The sequence below is a fragment of the Periplaneta americana genome, chromosome 13, assembly GCF_040183065.1.
Source record: "Periplaneta americana isolate PAMFEO1 chromosome 13, P.americana_PAMFEO1_priV1, whole genome shotgun sequence".
In the NCBI taxonomy this organism is placed as follows: domain Eukaryota; kingdom Metazoa; phylum Arthropoda; class Insecta; order Blattodea; family Blattidae; genus Periplaneta; species Periplaneta americana.
In genome coordinates this window covers 95,289,222-95,310,107 of record NC_091129.1, presented here as the reverse complement: position 1 = coordinate 95,310,107, position 20,886 = coordinate 95,289,222, and the positions used below count along the sequence as shown (strand labels likewise).

The 20,886-nt window shown below is 32.4% G+C and overlaps 1 protein-coding gene across 27 annotated transcripts in view; it reads left to right on the top strand.

The window, feature by feature from the left end:
* The window catches only part of LOC138712124 (ankyrin-2-like), a 512,384-nt gene that overhangs the window by 283,076 nt on the left and 208,422 nt on the right, over nucleotides 1–20,886 (top strand). For all 27 annotated transcript variants that reach the window (XM_069843559.1, XM_069843553.1, XM_069843566.1 and 24 more), the window contains 7 exons: nucleotides 3,098–3,233; nucleotides 5,996–6,178; nucleotides 6,298–6,442; nucleotides 9,435–9,644; nucleotides 9,782–9,999; nucleotides 13,948–14,002; nucleotides 18,516–19,004. In XM_069843559.1, coding sequence (XP_069699660.1) covers nucleotides 3,098–3,233; nucleotides 5,996–6,178; nucleotides 6,298–6,442; nucleotides 9,435–9,644; nucleotides 9,782–9,999; nucleotides 13,948–14,002; nucleotides 18,516–19,004 — 1,436 coding nt within the window. The remainder of the gene's footprint in view (nucleotides 1–3,097; nucleotides 3,234–5,995; nucleotides 6,179–6,297; nucleotides 6,443–9,434; nucleotides 9,645–9,781; nucleotides 10,000–13,947; nucleotides 14,003–18,515; nucleotides 19,005–20,886) is intronic.

Sequence of the window (20,886 nt, the reverse complement as noted above, 5' to 3'; positions counted from 1 at the left end):
ATTTTTTCCACTAACCAGGCATTTCTGAGAGGGATGATAGGTAGGTGATTATGAAAAATTTATGCAATGATGGCTGTGGAGGTGGGACCATCATGTATTCCATCTTGTATGTACTCGTAAGGATATAAGTTATAATCAACTACAGTTTAATTTTTTATATTATTATGTTCACATACATACTCACACGTATGTATACAATAGCATATCAAGGTACCATCATGAGGTAAGGGGAAAAAGCATGTCATTCAGGTTTTTAAATTTTACCATAATTAAATCATTGGTTTGCCCATAGATGTTGTATTTCATTAAGCCCCTTTTAAACTGGAACTTCCGAGAGAAGAAACGAAAAGTCTTTTCGAGCTTTCGTTTAAAAATGTGGGCAAGTATGTTCCAATGCCTCCTTTCCCTGCATACACCTCTGTGTGCATATATGTGTTTGTGTGTGATTGTGCTCGAAATCAACGTCGATTTCTACGATTTTTTAGGTGACGCATGTTTATTCGAGCTCATTCCTCGAATTGCTACAGCATTCTACTACATATCTACATAAGATTGAGTTAAAAGAGAGAGCAATTATAGCATGGTTTGATCAATAACCAGTGTTTAGTTTTTAGTAATTTGATAATGTTTCAAATGCTTAATAAGTCTGGAGGGAAAAAAACACTGTTATGAAGAGTTGTTAATAGCACGAAGCAAACTGAGCGTAAGTTTCTCATCATTGTTATTAAGTTTATATTAAAAATTACATAACCCTGCAGAATTATTAGATATGAAAAAAATAAACACTTCACCTGTGAATTTTATTGTTAATAATGGTTCTACACATATTACAATCCGCGTGTTCAACAGCGACTTCAAGCATGGGCAATACATTGCTAGTCAGGTCTAAGAGACAGAGAATAGGTAATCATTTTTATTCAGTAATTTAATATTTGAAACTAAACATTATTTTTGTTTCAATTTATTTTACCATTAACAAATAGCGTATTATTTGTATGGATCCAAGGTATACCTTGCTTCTAAGATATCTGGTGATACAGCGTTTAAACATTCGAGTTCAAACACTTATGTGCAAAAACACATTTACAGAAAATCCTATATAGCTAAATAAGACGAACTATTTCTTTTGCAATCGGTAATGCTGCTTTTCTCGAGTAGCCCACATCTTTCAAATTATGTTGAGGTGAATTATGTTACATTACGAATTGAGCCAGTAATTAATAGTGTTATATTTGGTTTATTGTTCTACATGAATTTCATTTCAGTTGCTCAGATCTTTATATTTCAATATCTTCTCAGCTTCTTTTTTCATTGTTTTTCCATGTGATGGAGTTCCAGCATCATCATCATCATCATCATTATTATTATTATTATTATTATTATTATTATTATTATTATTATTATTATTATTATTATTATTATTATTATTATTATTACTGGTACTAATAAAATTACCGTTTATATCACTGCTGCTGAATATCACAAAATAACTTCTCCAGACCTCATAACTGAGACAAAATGTCGAAGGATCAGAACAGTTGGATACTAAACTAGAAAGCCGTATACATAATAATTCTTTTGAATTGAGATTGTGCTTACTGTGTCATGTACAGATAAGGTATTGTATAATTCCTGGATATTTGTGACCTAAAATGGTAGATACCAGAATGTCAACTGACAGTTTCTTACCAATAATATACCATAATTCAACCCTAACAGATCCCACAAGATTTCTAGTGGATAAAATTCCGAATACTTTGATTTACATTGCTATTTTATATATGTGTATCATTACTTTTTTATTACCATTTTACCTGAATGACTCTGAATAGTCTTTGTAGTTTAGCTAAATATTTATTTACCTCACGTTCAAATATATTTTTAATTTTTTATCTCTCTTTAGGTATATTACAGATATTTTTTTTATGTTCTAAAACTCTATTGACAGAAAACTTTCGATTGAGGCATAGTTAATCAGAAGAACTATCCTTCAGTTTGAAATAGTAAAATGTGACATTAAAAAGTACTCAGGCTGTTTCTTCTATATGAAAAACAAAATAATAAAGAAAGATATTTTAAAATATGATTTCAAATAAACCGCCATGTACTTTCAATAAGTACAAATTCTGAATTTGTATTTCGTATATATTTATAAAAAATTAAATTTGTCTTATAGCAATAGGTGCTAGCATAGAGCATGATCAAAGATAGATAGAAAAACATATGACATAACACATGAGAAAATGGAATGAAGCAAATGTGTAGACATATTGTAAGTGTTTTTATAAACGATCTGGAAAATTATTTTCTTATAACACGACGAACTTGTTTAATATTTCGTAAAGTAAAAAAATTGAAGCGTGTTTTAATTTAACAATATAATTAATTCCGTTCAAGAAATGTGTTTTGTCTCAGCTTAAGATGGTTATTAAAGTAAAAATGTAAGAAGAAAAGAATTATTGTTCATAGTAGAAATGTAATTTTTTTTTTCCAGATCGCAGCAGACTAAGCAAAGTGGTCATTGCTATCTCTTTGCAACATAGCTTTCCTTAACTTTAAGGGCTAATATGAACGCTTGTAACTTTTTCTTTTAATTCACATTCTCAAGCCTCTAATTTTAAATTAACTTGGAAGTCAGGAACCTTTTAACCTTCACATATCTGTCACGTGTTAAGATGCAAAGAACTTCATATCGTTAATATTGTACACGTGTTAAAATACTCAACAATACAAAGTGATGTCAACTTATTAAACATTTATAGTAAGTTCGAAAATGCTGACGAAAACTGTTAAAAAGTAGAACAAATACTTAAAGAAACTAATAAAACTAAATGATTATGATTTGAAGACACAACTCGAAGCAGTTTTTTAGTGATTTTAAATAGTTCTTCTCTCATTTTGTATACTAGTACATTGTTATAATTTCTAGAATATTACACCGGCATTTGTAAGACAGCAAAGAGATTTTCTGTTACAATAGCAATTAATGGATCACTTGGCGTCCTCGTTGCCTTAATACTAATTTGACATCACGTTACACAATAGTCCCTGCACTTTTATGGTCGAGTGCATTCATGGTGGTTATATTATGTGACAGGTTTGTGGTCTTTGCGAAACGAGTGGATGTTTTGGAGGCTCGACTCAGGGTGTTCTGTATGACAGACGACAAAGAGGATAAAACTCTCGAACACCAGGAACACTTCACAGAAGTTGCAAAAAGCAGAGATGTGGAGGTGAGTAAAGTGTTGTTAATATTTGCCTTGTAATGTTTATCTGGGCTTTTAATATGACTACGTTAAAGTGTGTATCCTCGAGGCAGCTGCACATAGCCACCTCTCATGGCTGTCTCGCTTGTTGTTTGCCTCGTGGTTTGTGCTTTTGGTGGAAAGGCAAGAACGCAAAGTAGAATGAGCCACCAGTTGGTGCACTGCAATTGAGGCAGTTAACATCGAAAAGTTTATGCAGAGTGAGTTCATCAGTGCGAGGCACCTTTGATTGCATCCAAAACCAACTGGAATTGTTTCACTGATGAGCCAGCCTTGCACCCTTGCAAGGCCGCTGTGCACTATTGCGAGGCACGGTATCCACTGACAGTGAGCGAAGCAAGCACCGTGAGGCAGCCATGCTTCGTGGATATGCGCATTTACGCATACTGACTTCGTTGTTTGTGCTGGCTCTGTGAAGTGCATTTTACTGTTCTGGATTCTGTAAGTTATCCTTATTTGACCCTCGTGATGTTTTTTTTTGTTCCGTTATTAAGGATTTCACTAACACATTAATTTATACCTATGATTTTCTTCTGTTTTAAAAAAACAGCTATCATATTTAATTCAGTCTCCTTTAAAATTGCATCATTTGATTTCATAATATTTCTAATTCTTAATTTTATTTCCCAACTTAATATGTTTACATTTTCTTGTAGATATTTTATTTCTTCTGAAAATAATATCCTATGAACTTCTATGTTAAACATTCTGACTTTATGCACTTTATACATGATAAATTCTGCTATGCTATTTCCAGTCCTTTTTCTCATTTTTCTTAAAATACCTTTATGTGTCTGTACATTGTTCTTGTATTGTTTGTGTTTACAAACCCATTCATTGGAAAGATCAACGAAAATATTTTTATTATTATCATGGATGCTTAGTTTTCATTAATAATTACTCTGTGTAATCGATATCTGTGGTAAATATGTTTTAAATTGTTGATTAGACTACAGAATGTGAAAATGTTTTTGAGGAAATGTAGCATAGGCGAACCTTGCTGGATATATATTGAAAACGGGCAGTTGGCAGTTGACTCCTTCTCTGTCACTTTTGAGTTTCTCCTTCTTGACATCTCTTCTCTTAATTCTATGAAACACTTATATATCATAATGACCATTCTGATGACCACTGAAGAAGCAGAATGGTATTTCTATATTTGAGTGAAAGCATGTAATGGATACAAGGAAAGAATGCTGTCTTCCTAGACTTGCATGTTTTCGATTAAAAAAATGGCGGTTATCATCATCTGACATGAATTAAATTGTTGTAGACCACTTTTCAGCACAGGAGGAGATGAGAACTGACTTACAAACCAGTAAAGAGTTCAATTGTCAAATGACAAGTGACTGTTATTCTGACTGCTTATTTGTTACTGTTCTAACTGTTAAGATCATATTTTATGTCTCCACTTTAGTAGGTTAGAGTTTTTCCAAATTTTAATATCATGGGCCGCAGTTGGAAAAGATAATTTCTGAATATTTATTTTACCTTTCATAGAAGTGAGAAAGATTCTTGTACTGTCTTGTATTGTCCCAAGTGGTGGCCATACACCAAGTTGATGGCGGGGTCAAAAAATATTTCTTTGTTTTGAAAGAATTGATCCTTAATGCCTATGCTGCTATTACTGCTGTAGTACTTATTTTATGTGTAGACGCGAGAAATTTTCAGTAATACTCTATTAGTATTTATTGTTATTGTGTATAGAATAGCATAAAAATACAGAAAACATATTATATTTCCAGGCGTTATATTCTTGCATTTTTAAAAGAAGGCCTTAAATAACTACTTACACTGTAAACTGCGTGACAACTAGTAACTCTGCTCGAGAATAAAATATTATGTTGATATTTCCGAGGCTAAGTTGCAGCATTTATTGCCTCCTCGCCTTATTGATAATTTTTGTGACTGGAACCTGATTATCAAATTGAGCAATGAAAACATACAGTTTGCAATGTACAAACTGAATAAATTAATGGCTGATGAAGACGTGAGAAATACTAAAGTTCCACGTAAATACCCGAATTGCATTTTACTGATATAGACCTAGCTTACTTCTTATCCTTAATTCTTCTTCTTATTCTTCTTATTCTTCTTCCTCGTCTTCAACTTTTAATAATTTTATGACTTCTTATTCCTTTTTTTATGGAGATGGAGGAAAATTTACAATTCTCCATCATTCATTGAGTTAGGGACTGTATGTTCGGATTTTCTGTAGAAGGCTTCTTCTTTTTTCCATTCATTTTCACATGATTTATCTATACATTGCAAAAAATGTGGTATTTTAATGTACCTTGGCTACATCTTGGCATCATTCCAATCATCCGCTTCTGCTGTAATTGAAATTAAGTTGATATGCCGGTAGATATTTGTTCTGTTCCTTGATTTGTTATTTAGTTCTTTGTTTCCTCTGTTTTGTAGTCAGAAAATTTCTGTTTCAGTGTCCAACATTTATTTTAACATCTTACCTGAACATATGTGACATGACTTTCATACACCATTGACTAAAACATTTCAGAGACAATGTTATAGTATAAAATTCACATACTTCATATGATGAATTGTTTAAGTACTTTTTTTTCAATCTGTGTCATTTAACCATTGTTTAAAAGTATAACTGTAATATACTTCCTATGAAATAGGGCTGCTTTACATTGGATATTAATTACGTCTCTTACTGAACTAGATACAAACACTTAGAAATAAATCATCGCGTATTTGTGATGCAGGTTCTAGAAGGAAAACCCCAGTATATAGAATTTGCTGGTAACTTGGTTCCCGTAACAAAATCTGGCGACCAACTTCAACTTGGCTTCCGAGCGTTCAGAGAAAACCGTCTGCCATTCACTGTTCGCGTTAAAGATCCTCATGCGGATACAGTGGGGAGAATACTCTTCATGAGAGAACCTAAGGTAAGTAAAATGACGTGAGACAACGCTGAGCAGCGTTGTTTGTGATGGGATTGTTGCTGAGCGCATTATTGCGCTGTGTATGATGGGATTGTTGCTGAGCGCTGGTGTCTTGTGGGCAGGTGGCGAAAGGAGAACCTCCTCAGCAGCCAATCTGTATACTTAACATTGTCCTACCAGAAACAATCCTGCCAGAGTCAACAATTTCAGAACCTGACTTGTTAGCCCTGCACAAGAAGTACAGCTTCTTGAGAGACGGGGGACTAGGTAAGAAGCACTTTATATTTGCCTTGTAGTGAATGTACCCACTGTACTATACAGCTTTTCAAACTCTAATTTCTTCTTACGCAAAATTGATGGTACTAATGCTGGACAAATGTACAGTAAAACTCTGTTAAGCCAGACCCTGTTAAACTGGCTGTCATTTAATCAGGACAAGCGTTTTGAAGAATAAAAATAAATTTGACACAGGAATACCCTAAAATAAATCAAACTACTGTGCTCTCACTAGACGAAGCTTAAGTTACCATATACTATAGTTCATATTCGAGAGTCTAGAATTTGAAGTCAAGGACCACCGTATGCACTGATTAAGAGTAGACGAGGTCTGTCATAGTAAAAGTGTTTGAGAAATATCTCGACAATCATGAAGGTGACCAGGCTATCAAATAATGAATGGAGAGATTGTGGGTATTATAAATAAGACTAGAGACTAGAGCCCTGCATTTACTAATTTCGCTCGACCATGAGAAAGTGATCATGTAGTAGGCTATTAAATCACTAGATGCTGTGAGTGTTCAAGGCCTTATTGCTCATCACTAAACCTAGAGTGAGTGATGCTGGAGACGAACGAAACACACTCGTGACATTTGACCCTGTAAACATGGATGTAGAAATTAGACATGTTGTAGAGGCTAAACATTTAAGCCACGGATATAAATTAAGCAAGCCATTGGACCTCAAAAGTGATGTGTGGAAAAAATAATTTATTAAAGAATGAACATAAATCATTATTTAATTTTGTTGCTCTCAGTTGTTATTCTTGTATTATTCTGTTTTTGATCCACAGACATAATTTAATATAGAAATTATTTAAGTTTCATGTAGTACCGGTATACAAGATGAAAAATACAGGTTGAACCGTAAGTAATGTCATTAATTTCAGTGAGTTATTCTTTGAAATATTTCAACAAAAAAAGTCTAATGCAATTTTGCTCGTTTTTGCTTCCTTTTCCAGAAAAAAATTGTTTTATATGAAACATTTCATATCGTGTTTTGGGAAAGCCATTGAGTGAATTCCCAATATGCTCAGTCAATTTAAGAGAGCAGTGTGTTATGATTATAAATGCTTGAAAGAATTTTAGTTTTGTTTTTTAAATATGCAGAAATTTGATCCGAACAAAAGTAACTTTTCTTTCTGAAAAGGAATTTAAAAATGTTACATTTGTTCTGATCAAATTTCTGCAAATTTAAAGGACAAAACTAAAATTCTTTCTATCTTTTATTATCATAATACACTGCTTTCTTAAATTGACTGAGCATATTGAGAATTGTTTTCCCAAAACAGACTATGAAATGTTTCATATAAAACAATTTCTATCTCGGAAAGGAAGCAAACACAAGCAAAATTGTATTAAATCTTTTTTTTTAAATATCTCAAAGAATAACCCCCTGACATTAATGACATTACTTTTGGTTCACCCTGTATGCAATTAATTTTCTTCATTTTCTGTATACATTTTTAATGCTCTTATATCACTGATTAAATTTCCAACTTCTTTACCGTGTTAATATGTAGGATTTATCTTCCTTGACTAATTTCGAAGTTCTGTGCTTCATTGTCCAAAGCCTAGTCTACTAGGTTTCGAACAATGAAGCACAAGACTTCGAAACTAGTCAAGCAAGGTAAATCCTAAATATTAACATGGTAAAGAAGTTGGAAATTTAATCAGGAATTAATTTTAATTGATATAACATTTGAAATGATAGAAGAAAGTAAAATTGAGCACAAAACATAGTAAATAGAATGATGAATCAGAACGAACATAAATATTATTCTGTTATTTTATCCTTCAGTAAAAAACAAAAACTGAGTAGACTGTAGTGGACTTTATGTTGTCAGCAAACAGCTGGATACATTAAGAAGATTGATTGATTGATCCTTCAGTGTCCCACAGAACATAAATGTTACTCATTAAGTCACAGTAAAAAGTGTTGTAGGCTATGTGGACTTCCGAGTAAAAATTTAAACGATTCCCGGTTGCTTCCTGCGAATCTCTTTTCACACGATCATAATTCAACATGGTTTAATGCTGTCTTCACTGGAAGGAAACTTTCTCTCTAATGTGAGATCTTCGAACAAATAAGAGCGAGCAAAAAATCTGCATTCCATTGCTCTACTGGAGACTGATGGTGCATCATAAAATGAAGGTAGGTCTACTGATATTCGAATACTAAAAATGAAGTTAAGTGAGGTTTAACAACACTTGAATTGTGTGATATATTTTATTTAACAAATTGACAATTAGGAAACTTCTGCAATGAGACATGTGTATGAGCTTGAACTGAAGGAAATGTTCGACAAAACACATAAAAAGACAGTTTTCAAATAAAAAAAGGAAACTATTAATAATTTGTAATATCATAGTATTTATTATGCTTTTATACTATACATATTTTTATTTACATATATTGTTATTTTTATTTCTTAATCTGGTCTGTGGCTAATCAGGAACTGTCAGCTCTAATTTGTCCGGATGAACGGGGTTTTACTGTACTATGTTTAAAATATGAAACTTCCTTACTTTCCCATCTGTTACATACCTGGTAATTGATATTTTTTTACTATCAGTGACGAGAAAAGCAATTAAAATTATCAGTAGCAGTAATTAAAATTTCGTTAACACTTTCAAACTGAATTATTTAAATTTAAAATTCATAGATATGAATTCTAATTCTGTGTTTTCACAATAACATATAACATTCTATTGTACACTATATAAAAAAAACCTCATTTTTATATTGCATTTTGAGAAATGTTTATAAAAGTAAATGTTGTGAATGATAACATACTGGTATGTAGCTACTTCTTCTGCTGCTGTTCTGATTTCCTCAACTCTAATATTTTACTTTTCTTTAACTTTGTTTGGAATTTATTTTAGAATAGTCACTGTGAGTTTTGTGTGGTCATAAGTTTTTAAATATTAAGAAATAAATGTACCTACCAAGTTAAGTTCCAATCACAAAATTCTCTGTGCAGGTCGCCTAGAAACAACATATCAGCGCACAGATCTTCGGTTATCAGACATTAGCAATTTACTTGGAGAGGACTGGGTGCCCCTGGCTAGTGAGCTTGGAATCACGACGTCAGATATCAATCTCGTCAAGTCGGAATGCCCGAGCAGCGTAGCACAACAAGCAATGGTTATGTTGAGGTTATGGCTTCAACATGCTGGGAACAAAGCGACAGGTATAAACTCATAATAATAAATTCTCAGACTGGAGCAAGAAAATTTATCTTCCAGTTGTTCCTTCCAGTGATCTTCAGTTTGTTTTTACGTTGTTATATTTGTATCAGTTTTATATACCTACGTGTTTCTATTTTAGGCAATGTGTTGGAGACAGCACTAAGAAAAATTGGGCGCGATGACATAGTTCAACAGTGTATATTTAATGTAGATGAAATGGATAGAGCAGTTGCTAAAGTTCAGCTTGACCAGTCAGGCTTTGAAAACTTAAAAGAAGAATTGGGACCATCACGGGACGCTTCCTTAAGAAGAGACGCTAGTCTGGACATAACGTATGATGAACAGGACATCATGAAGGTAAGTGAATCAAGTGTTATTTTAATTTTGCAGGAGTGTAGGTACGAATAATTGTGGTTGAGTCATAGGAATTTGTTAAATTGATGTAGCTTCCAATGCCTGGGAAATTAACTGGGATTTTTCATGGCTTTCAACATGCAAAAATAAGTACAGTAACTAAATAAATAAAAATGAAATAAAATCTGGCAAAGTCTGATTAGTATCCTACATTAAAATCTTTATTCTAAATAGGAAGTGATTGCTACTTTCTTCTTCTTCTTCTTCTTCTTCTTCTTCTTCTTCTTCTTCTTCTTCTTCTTCTTCTTTTTTGTAGAATGTAATAGATTTATTGTAGACAAATAACGTGTATCTTAGTTTATGCTCTTGACAGAGATACTTACCTGAACGTAAACATAAACTCAGAACTGGTATCATTTGTTTACTTGTAAATTGTTATATTGAAAATTTTAACAGCTGTAGTTGTGTTAGTTAAGAGGGGCGAAATTTCTGTTTTCTACATTTTTCAAATTATGGCCTTGATTTTTGTGTGATTGATAATGACGTGGTGAAGTTTTATTTTCGTGAGTCAATTAGTTTCTGAATTATTAACAAAAATATTTTGAAAATTTGCAAATTGTGTCATTCAGTTTTTCAGTAAAATGCTTGCAATATTTTTTCCAGTGGCATATTCAGAAAAACGTCACGCATTAGTTTTCCTATATCTTTACTACAAAAGGAGGAACAAATTTTTATAACCACTGCGTACCTAAAAATAGAAATTTTCTATTGCTGCAATAAATATTTCATTTTTTATTTTAAAAAGTATTAATTTAATCATAAAATCCATGTGCTATTTAATTAACCACAATATATAGAACATGCAGTAAAGATTTCATGTTCCTAGCATCAAGATTGTAAGAGCCTTCGAACCTGACGAAATTGCTGAAAAAAAAAGTGTGACAAAACAGCATGTAAAATTTGCATTGAATTAAAGTTGAAGGATGCAGCCATTTATATATTGCGTAATTTTTATGCTTTCGGACGCCACAGAGCATTAAAACTTGCTCAACATATAAAGAAGAAATTGCTGATTAATTTTTTTTACAAGAAAACAAAAATGCGATTTTTGACTGAAAATGACCAAAATTTCACTCGTCACCACCCTTAATTTAAAACAGATATGTTCAGATGGTTGTTGTGGATAATTTACTTTACTTAGATATAGATTATACTTTAACCTTTGAGAGTACCAGTACTTGGCTGAAGTCATTCAGTAGGCTGTTGTGAAGGAAATTATGCTAATTAAGTTGTTGATCTAGACTGTAATAAACATTCGCTGTGAAGACATGGAGTTGCGGCTGCATTTCGCTATGCTAGCAACTAAAGAATAATCTAATTTTGAAGCACTATCATATTCAACTACAGAAGCTGAAATTCTCTCTCTTGACATAATGGATCGTCAGTAAGTTTTATCAGTTTCAGTTTTGAGAATATTCTTTTACTGAAGTTTCTGTAATACGAATTGTTACTGCAATTCAGATGCATTATGCACATTAAAACACACTGCAGACAAGTTATGATCTGATTTGGCGATTCAGAAGTAATCTGCATTGAAGGTACAAAATTCTTAGTCCTTCAAACAACTATGACGGAGTTTACTGATTGTCAGATTATGTAACTAAACTTAATGACAGCTAAGAAAAATAAATAATGTAAACATTAACCACATCATAGACTTTCCTATAGACATTGCATTCCCACATTGGATGCCATAATGTGCATTTAATAAATTAAATTAATCTAACAATGTATGCATAGGAAAAAAAATCTTGTAATAATATTTTATGTACAAAAAAAATTTTCTATCAGTTACGATTAGTAGTTTGACATGTTATGGCGGATCTGTGTTGGGTGAAAACGCATTCCCACACATAATCAGAATCAAATTATTCCACCACTGTCGGCACGCAAATGGATAATAAATTACCATTCTTATGTAAGATTCAATATAGTTCCTATAGTTGCTTGCAGAACTGTAATAGTTCATTATCATGTCTCTTCATGAGGGGTGATATAAAGAAATCACGAGGATTTGAGAAAATTCTTATTTTTGAGCCATAAGTTTTCGTATCTCAGATGTTTTAAAAATTGGAAAATTGGGAAATGTACAAAAGTTTCCAACAAATTACTGTACCGGTACTGTATTATAAACTCCCACAGGATTCTTAACAGATGGTTTGCCTAAACAACCATCTTGTTTGCCTTACAGTAAGGCTGACTCTTCTTATATAGTCTACTTTATTATATAACATAGTACATTCAAGAATCTCCTATAGTTTTTTCTCATCCTATAAGATATTGTATCTACATTTCTCCCGTCAAAAAAAATCACCAGCTACCGGTACCAGTACTGGTACTAAGTTAATTTTTATGCTGTTCGATTTATTTTATTGTTAACTACCATTCATTGAACTTAAGTGATCTTTGGCAACTATGCGATATTCATAATTATGAGAAAGTACAACGAAATTTTAAAATAATTATTTACCCAAAATATGTGTCGTCATGCAACATACGTGCTGACAAATCTGTATGCAATCCTATCTGCAGGAATATTTATTACCTCCTCCCTCCAAAAAAAAAAAATAAATGTACAAATGAATACGATTACCCCGTATTAACCCATTAAAATCATAATGAATATCAAAGTTACAGTAGGTTTCGTAAAATTACCATTTCTTGATAAATTTGTTCTTATTTATAACGTCATTACTTGAGTAAAAACTTTTAAATATTATCAGTATATTTCCTTGGGTGTAGTAACACAAACACAATCTTTATGAACAAAATGTACTGACATGAAACTTACCGGTCTCGTAATATATACGACTTTCTTGCTTCGTTGAAGTTTCTATCCACGGTAAGCTCTAACTTTTAATAATTGACAATACTTCTTCCTCTGTGGAAGGACTCTCTAGCTATTGAATTTGTTGTGTATTTATAGAAGAGCGATTATACATTTCCATCAGACGATAAGTTGTTTTGTAATCATACCATATTTATTTCATAATGAGGCACTTTTTTCCAGATAGATTTACACGACAGATAACTTCCTCATTACCCTTGTTTTCCTTTATAATTGACCTTGATAGCTTGTTCGTGCAGGTAAATTATATAATTTGCAACCATGGCCATAAATATTTAAAAATTTAGCCAAAATAAAATGCCCTGTCCTTCTCCGAGCCAATCCATAGGCATTTGGTGATCATATCACTTATATTCTGTACTACTCATATTTGCTTTTTAGAGGGTGTGTCCATTTATTAATTGATTACTGATACACGATATCTACAGAGATTTGTGAGATATTGATCTCAAGACAACTTCAATGCTAAGATACTGCTAGGGAATTCACTCATCACACCTAATTTTAGATAGGCCTACCGGAAGACATCGTGAGGGTCAGGTTAATTAGTACAATCTTTGTACATGACAACATGAGGGACAGTTCAATTAGTACAATCATATGTAATTGAATGTAGAAATTTAAGTACTGATTATCGGGGACATTTGTACTCAGAATATTGTTTACTGGTTTAGTATGTGTGCATGGTTGAAAGACTGCACGTTAGAACATCAAGATCGCTTGTGAAGTTTTCTCTTATTTGTAATATAATACTGTATACACGAATTGACTAGAACAATGTATTTCTTTATTGAGCCATCTAATGGTACTTTATCTACTGCAGAAATTAGTTAGATCAACATTATTTCAGGTTGATTGTGGTTAATGGTTGATAAGTGATTTTGTAGACAGAAATCGTGAACTGACTAAGTTGTAATTCTAGAGATAAGGGAAAAAACTCCCACTGATGGTTAAACTTAGATGCATGTAAACACTCTTTTATGCACGGTGTAATATATTGTGTACAGGACTTACAGGTTAATGCTGTATGTGAATTATTTCAGGAATCGGAATCAGTTGAAGAACTGGTACAAGCAGAAAAGAAAGAGCCTTATGAAGGTTAGTAATAATTTTAGTAAGGTCTGAAGACTTGTTAAACCTTAACCCATGTTTCTAGTAAAATATGTAATAAGCAAACATATCAACTAATTTAATTTATTAGTCTGACCCAATATTTTGGGTTTGCCTTGCGACACGGAATAGCTCACAATAAAATTTAAAATGAAAAATTATATAAGCAGGTTTCAAACAAAAGAGATTAAGACATGTAGAAAAAAATAGAACCTAGTACAATTTAAATTGTACACCATAAAGATTCTGGCGAAATATCGATACAGAAAATTTTATTATGGTGGTGACGATGGCATCTTGAAGATCTCTCTTCAGCTTGTATTTTTCCCTCCACTTTACAGAGATTTTCGGAATGGTGCCTCTTGCTCCGAAGAAGAGACCGGTAACTGTGATTTTTTTCAATGTTGCATTTCGCTGATAGGTACTGAATCGTGGGCTAGTAGATTTTCTTTTTCTCTTCATTCACTTCAGATGGTTGAGTGGCTGAAATTTCAAATCTGATCGTAGGATCAATTATTTCGGCTGTAAAATGTCTTAAAATATGTCCCATTAACACAACTGATATTTATGAATTCATACAATCAGATTTTAATTGCTGTTTAACTTAATAAGGTATTGTTTAAGTCATACATGAAATTAATTATGAAACAATTCAATTTACTAATTTCACTAATGTGTCGTGCAGATTTTGAATTAAGCTGGTCCTTATTCTTCATCAGGCAAATATTCTAGTTTTATGTAATTACTGTATGAATTCTTGTGAAGGTACGAGTATGTTTTGATTTTGTGAAGCAGAAATAGGTTTCAATTATATGGATTATATGGATTATTTCTCGAAAATATTACTGTATTATAAAATAAGTACCGCAGAGCATATTTTATAGTATTTTATAAACAATTATCGACAAGGAGGGGAAGTAAAGAAGATTTGGGTAGCCCATCTACTTGTGAGGGGAAGAAAGGAGGAAATAAGCGACCGCAGAACTACAGTCTACAAGTTGGTGCTTAAGGGGATAAGCGATAAAAGAGTGGAAAAAGACATAGAAACAATTAAGTGTTCAATCAGTAATAGTGACTATCAAAATAATCGGAGGTTAAAATGTATGAACGAGTAAGTGAAGTAGTGTCCAGAGAAGTAAAAGATGATAAAGGAGGTGACAACAGGAAATTGAAAGTATTTGTTAATGGGAAATGATAGTGAAAGGTTATTAATATAGGAAGTGACTGCTAAGTCCAGTGTACCATCAGGGAAATTTAAATGATATGAAGAGAGGAAGTATTTCAATTTAAGTTTACAAATGAAGGTTGAGTTGAGCATTGACTTGCAATAATAGTGTCTAATGAAACATTTATCGGGGATGAAAATGAACAAATAAATAAACATGTGATTCAGTGACTAGTAAAGAAATAAGAGATAAGAGCGATGACAGAAGTGAGAAGAGGTAGAAGTAAATGTAAATTTGAGATGAAAGTGAATGGTTACTATTAAGTAGTAGGGCCTACTGGTAGAAGATAGTATACAAATTGGGGAAATTTTAAATGATAGGAAGTAATTCTATGTAAGTAAACAATAAAAGTGGTGAGGTGATCACTAGATAGAAGGGAAAGTTTTCAAGGTGAGAGGTTAGATAATAAATTGAGAGTATGTACAGTATTATAATAATAGGAGTAGTAAAGGTAAAATAAGATGACTGCACACGTCGGTGAAAGTTTGTATGTTTTATTGTAATTAGAACGTGATGGGAAACACGAATACAAAGATGTGATGGCGACCCATTACTAAATAAGAGCTGTAGAAATAAATATATCATATCATATAAACAATTAGATAATATTGTCAAACGAAAAATTAATTCACTATAACCATTAGCTCTAACAAAACCGAATTTTTTGGTTCATGTTTGTAGTTAAATTTTCTGCTGCCTTCCTTTAGGGACTCAGTATGTTTACAAAAGGGAATTTGCCATTTTGTTCTCGTACACGTACCTTCATAAAATGCAGTATAACTTTTTACGTTGTTATTTGCTCAGCTAAAATCATATCTGGTGTTGACATAGAATTCCATCATGTTTTTATCGTCTCTTTTAAAGTAGGCCTATACATTTTTATGCCATTTACTTGTTTTTTTTTTTAATTTTAATTAACTGGGATGTGCGAAAGAGCTGAAATTTGCCACATTTTCACGAAAATCAAAGTGGCGTTATTAGCTGTAAGCTGAATCTGTAAGTATGAACCATAATTGGTCAGGAAATTCGATCATTTGTAGGTGTCTTTTCAGTCTGTTTGTTTCATTTCGAAAAAAAGATATTACAGTAATAGCAATAGTTTTAATAATTTTGGACAATGAAACTTTCGTATACATGGTCTTATTTGCAATTACGTTGAGGTGGGAGAGTGAATTGCTCTTTATCCCCTTTTATGAAAGCTTATCCTTGGTTCACGTTATGAATACATTACTGCTGAGAAAATGATATTCTACTGTTGGCTCTAAACACTCCTCCTTGTGGAAAATTCCTACTGAGTTCGTGGGTATTATTACATTACGAAACTTCTATAATATTCATTAAAGTCATGGCATTCTTAGAAATTAAAAGAAATATGCAGAATGTTGAATTTGAGAATGTTATTAGCTTATTCATTCTGCGTCTATGTGCACTGGATGATTAGTAAAAAAGACAGGATTTCATTAATAGAAGTTAGTCTGTTATTGTAGTAGAAAAATGCGAAACTAATGTCAGTTTATTCCAGTCATGTGTTTCATATGATTATATATGTTGTCATGAGTCCGATCTGAGAATCCATATTTAACTAGCAACTAAGATTAAAATAATAAAACAGCAATGTTTTCCACTAATAGAACATTCTTCGTATTAAGCTCGAGGCCTGTTACATTTCAACGAAGAATTTTCTTTCCATACTGTTACAGTTTTGTATTCATATTGCATATAAATAAATTAAAATTTCCTGTCTTACTGACATATGTGAGGGCAATGTTCACTTGCAATATCCATTCAGAATTCTCATTTTTAATGTCAGAAGTAGCAAATACAATTTGTTGCTTTCAATTCTATAACTAAAATTATGTACTGTAATAGTAAATTTTGGCACTTTACAAACGAATATTCAATGATTTTAATTTTATTTTGAATCTTTTCTGACATGAATACATTTTATTCGCGGTACAGTTGGTGAGAAAATCTAACATTTTTAGTATAACACGAAGTTCAAGAAGTCTCTACTAGATGTCACACATGCCAAATTGTATGCGTTGTACCATCTTTCGAGTGTTGCATAATCTACTTGTAAGAGAATAAACTACGAACTTTATCCAGTAAGCAACTAGCATCCTTTATAACCAAAAATAAAGTAAAGTAAAAACCCATATTCATAATTATAAAAAATAATAGTAAAATACAAAACAATAAAAAGACATGTACATGCAATTATCGGGATTCTGTGAATTCCCTCTTAATTTTTCCCCCAGACTTTGTTGCGATACTATTTTGCAGGCCAATTACTTACGATAAATGAAATTAAAAAATTACGCATGTTTATACTCGTAGTGTAAATAAATTTGGTCTCTTTAATTTCCACACAATATTTATTCATTTTCAAACTTAATTATGTTCAATCTTTATAAAATATTTGCAGTTTTTTTTTTTCAAACCAGTTTCCAAAGTCACCCATTTCAGACGTCAAAGTTAAATGTGAAATTATACATTTAATTGGAATGTATTTATTTTTTTAAGTGCATTAAATATTTAAAAATGAAGCTTTATGCTTCATATTATTTTATATTTTTTTTTCTTTGTAAGCAGAAATATTTACAGTACTTTTAAAACTCATGTCTTTATATTATATTCATTAATGTATGAAATCAGTTTGGCTATGTTTGCAGGGAGTATTAAAGCATTAAAAAAATTGCTGCCTTCTGTTAGTGTAACAGAAGTTCGCAGTATTGAGAAAATGGACATATAAAAGAGATGATCAACATTTGAATAGAGTGTGTATAAAGCCATTCATTACACTACTGTTATTGGCTTCATCTACGTGATGTATCAAGTAGTCAAGCTCTTGAAGTCTGTATAATAATTAGGATAATGTAAAATAGGCCTAAGTGTAATTAACACTGGAATTATCGTCTTGTGTAAATTTTAAACTCAAAACGTATATAAATAGGGGTGATCAAATAATTGGTGAACGCTGATTAATTTCTGCATTCGTACTCGGGAATTGTTTTAAATTATGATTTTTTTTTCGTAATATTAAGAGGAAATACATAAGCAAAATGCAGTTATTAATTTTCTTCTTTCTTTATAATAGGATTTATGTCTAAAAGACGGCGTATTTTTATGTACTTAGAAATTATGTTTTCTTTTTTTTTTTTTTTTTTTCTAATCATGTATTATAGATAATATATATATTTTTTTCGAATTTGATTGTAGTAAACTTCATTTTTTTTTTTGTTATTATTGTTTCATTTAACTATTCCATCTTTCAGACCGACTTCCAAAGCCACCTATTTCAAAAGACAAACAGGAAAGAGATATTGAAGAGACTAAATATATAGGTGAAGAAAAAGTGGTAGAGGAAGAACGTAAAACAGTGGCTCAATTAAAGGAAATATTTGCTCAGGACAAGCGTGACAGACAGTACGAGCGGCAACCGCCCGTGTCAGAACAGTTAGTAACAAAAACCGATGTGAAACCCAAAAAAGAAAAGGTATCACCCCCGTCCATATCAGAAGACATTTCTAAAGTGTCGTCCACAATCGAAGACTCGAAACCTATTCCCCCCACGAAACAAGAAGAAGAGACTAAACCAACAACGGAAGAAAAACCTGTAGAAGAAGACATATCAAAGAAAAAGCCATCGCCACAACCGGTGAGGACAGCAGCCGACCAGCGCCGAGACTCCGAGCTCTTCCAAGGTGTGTCTGAGGAGCTGGTACGGCTGGAGACTACCTACAAGGTGATTCCTGCTGCAGAAGGTAAGTCACATCCCACATCTGTTGTTTTTCTTCATGTAGTGACATACTAATAATAGACGCTTATAAAAAGCTTTATCATTACACTGTGTCCATGTCGTATGAAAGAAGCGATTTACCATTTTTTTTTACTACTGACCAGAGAGCCCATAGCCTTTGCCATGAACTTCGTTAATAAGGTGAGCAACAATGTCAAAAAAAGTTTTATCGTGTAAACAATAGTTGAGTTTAGCGTATGCAATATTGATACTGTCTTTGTCCCTATTATAGAATGACATTTTATTCCAAATTATAAATTCAGGCTTTAAATTAAAAAGTAAAATTATATCAGCATCGTAAGGAAAGAATGGGGGAACCTTGGTTTCAGATTAACGCTGAATAACGTTAAATGTTAGGTTTTGTATTGAAACAACTTTACCCCGGCATTAAAACAGTGTAGGAAGAGTTGACTTACAGTATATACAGGGCTCGAAATGAACGTTTTCACGAAATGAAATGTTCTGTTATTTTCGTGGACATAGTACTGTTGATGACAGCCATAGAATTAATGACTAGGGAGAAAACAATGAGTATTACAAGGAAATATTTAGGTACCGGTACACATCAATTGATATAAAAATTTCGGATATGAATTTGGAAAGTTTCATCTTTTTATCATATTTACATAGATGGAAACCACGAACAGTAGTCAATTATTTCAGAGGAAAAAAATCATCATCATGAACAGGTTCGTTTTAGGTCAAAATGGCCTGTGATGGTGAACCTAACGAAGATGGTCTTGGTCTTTCCACCGATGTTTTGGGCGCCCTTGATCTCTATGTCCTGTTGGAGCTTACTGGAATGCTAATTTTGGGAGTCTAGTTCTTTCCATTGGAATATATATATGTATATATATATATATATATATATATATATATATATATATATATATATAGGATAAAATCCACACATCTTTAGTAATTTACTTTGGCACGTACAGTATATTATTTCTAGTGATTTCCAGCCCTACACTTATGAACGGAACCTTTGTTTCTCAAAGTTTTTGAAATGGATACTCAGGTCGCAGTTTAAACAATAAGAAATTCGACTCCCTGCCTAGCAGTGGATCTGGCATCTGATCATCAGCTCGATATGGAGTGATAAGTGTTGCTGAGTCCCGGCCCTTTTCATTTCATTTAATGCTGTGCTATTATTCAGAACCTCAACGATATTCAATTGCAGAATCAAACATATGAAAGGCATGCTGCAAGAATATTATAAATTAACGAAAGCTTACAGAAATGCTATAATAACTTACAATAAAGCAGTACTGTACCAACAGTGTCATCAGTATTTTCAGTAATTTAATTCAGACTTAATTGAAAAATATATTCAAATACCATAGCTATATAATTAGGCCTAATACTAAATTAAAACAATCCGGAATGGACAATAGTCATTTCTTACGAGACGGAACAGAAAGGTTCCTGAAATTCACGAACTGGAAGTCCACTCTGGTCCATTTCGAGCTCTGGAACTTTGCTTTGTTTATACTCACGTAGGCTACATATTCGGCATTAGTCTTTCTTCATTTAGGTACCAGTAGTCCTACATTATTACTAGATTGGGAATTATTTTTCTCTTCACGTTTTCTTTTCATATAAATTCTCATATATTCTGCTCAATTGCTTTCTGTAAACATGTTCGTCTGTGCATTACGTCACAGGTTATTGCATTTGCTTTCAGCATTGCAGTTGCCTAAGCCAAACATAAATTTTGTCGTAACCTCTAAACCGTAAGAGTTAGATTTAAATGAATTGCATTTGAAAAGATCGCATTTATTAATTCATTTCATTCTCATTATGTCCCATATTAACCATAACAAGTGGTTCATATTCTCTAAAAT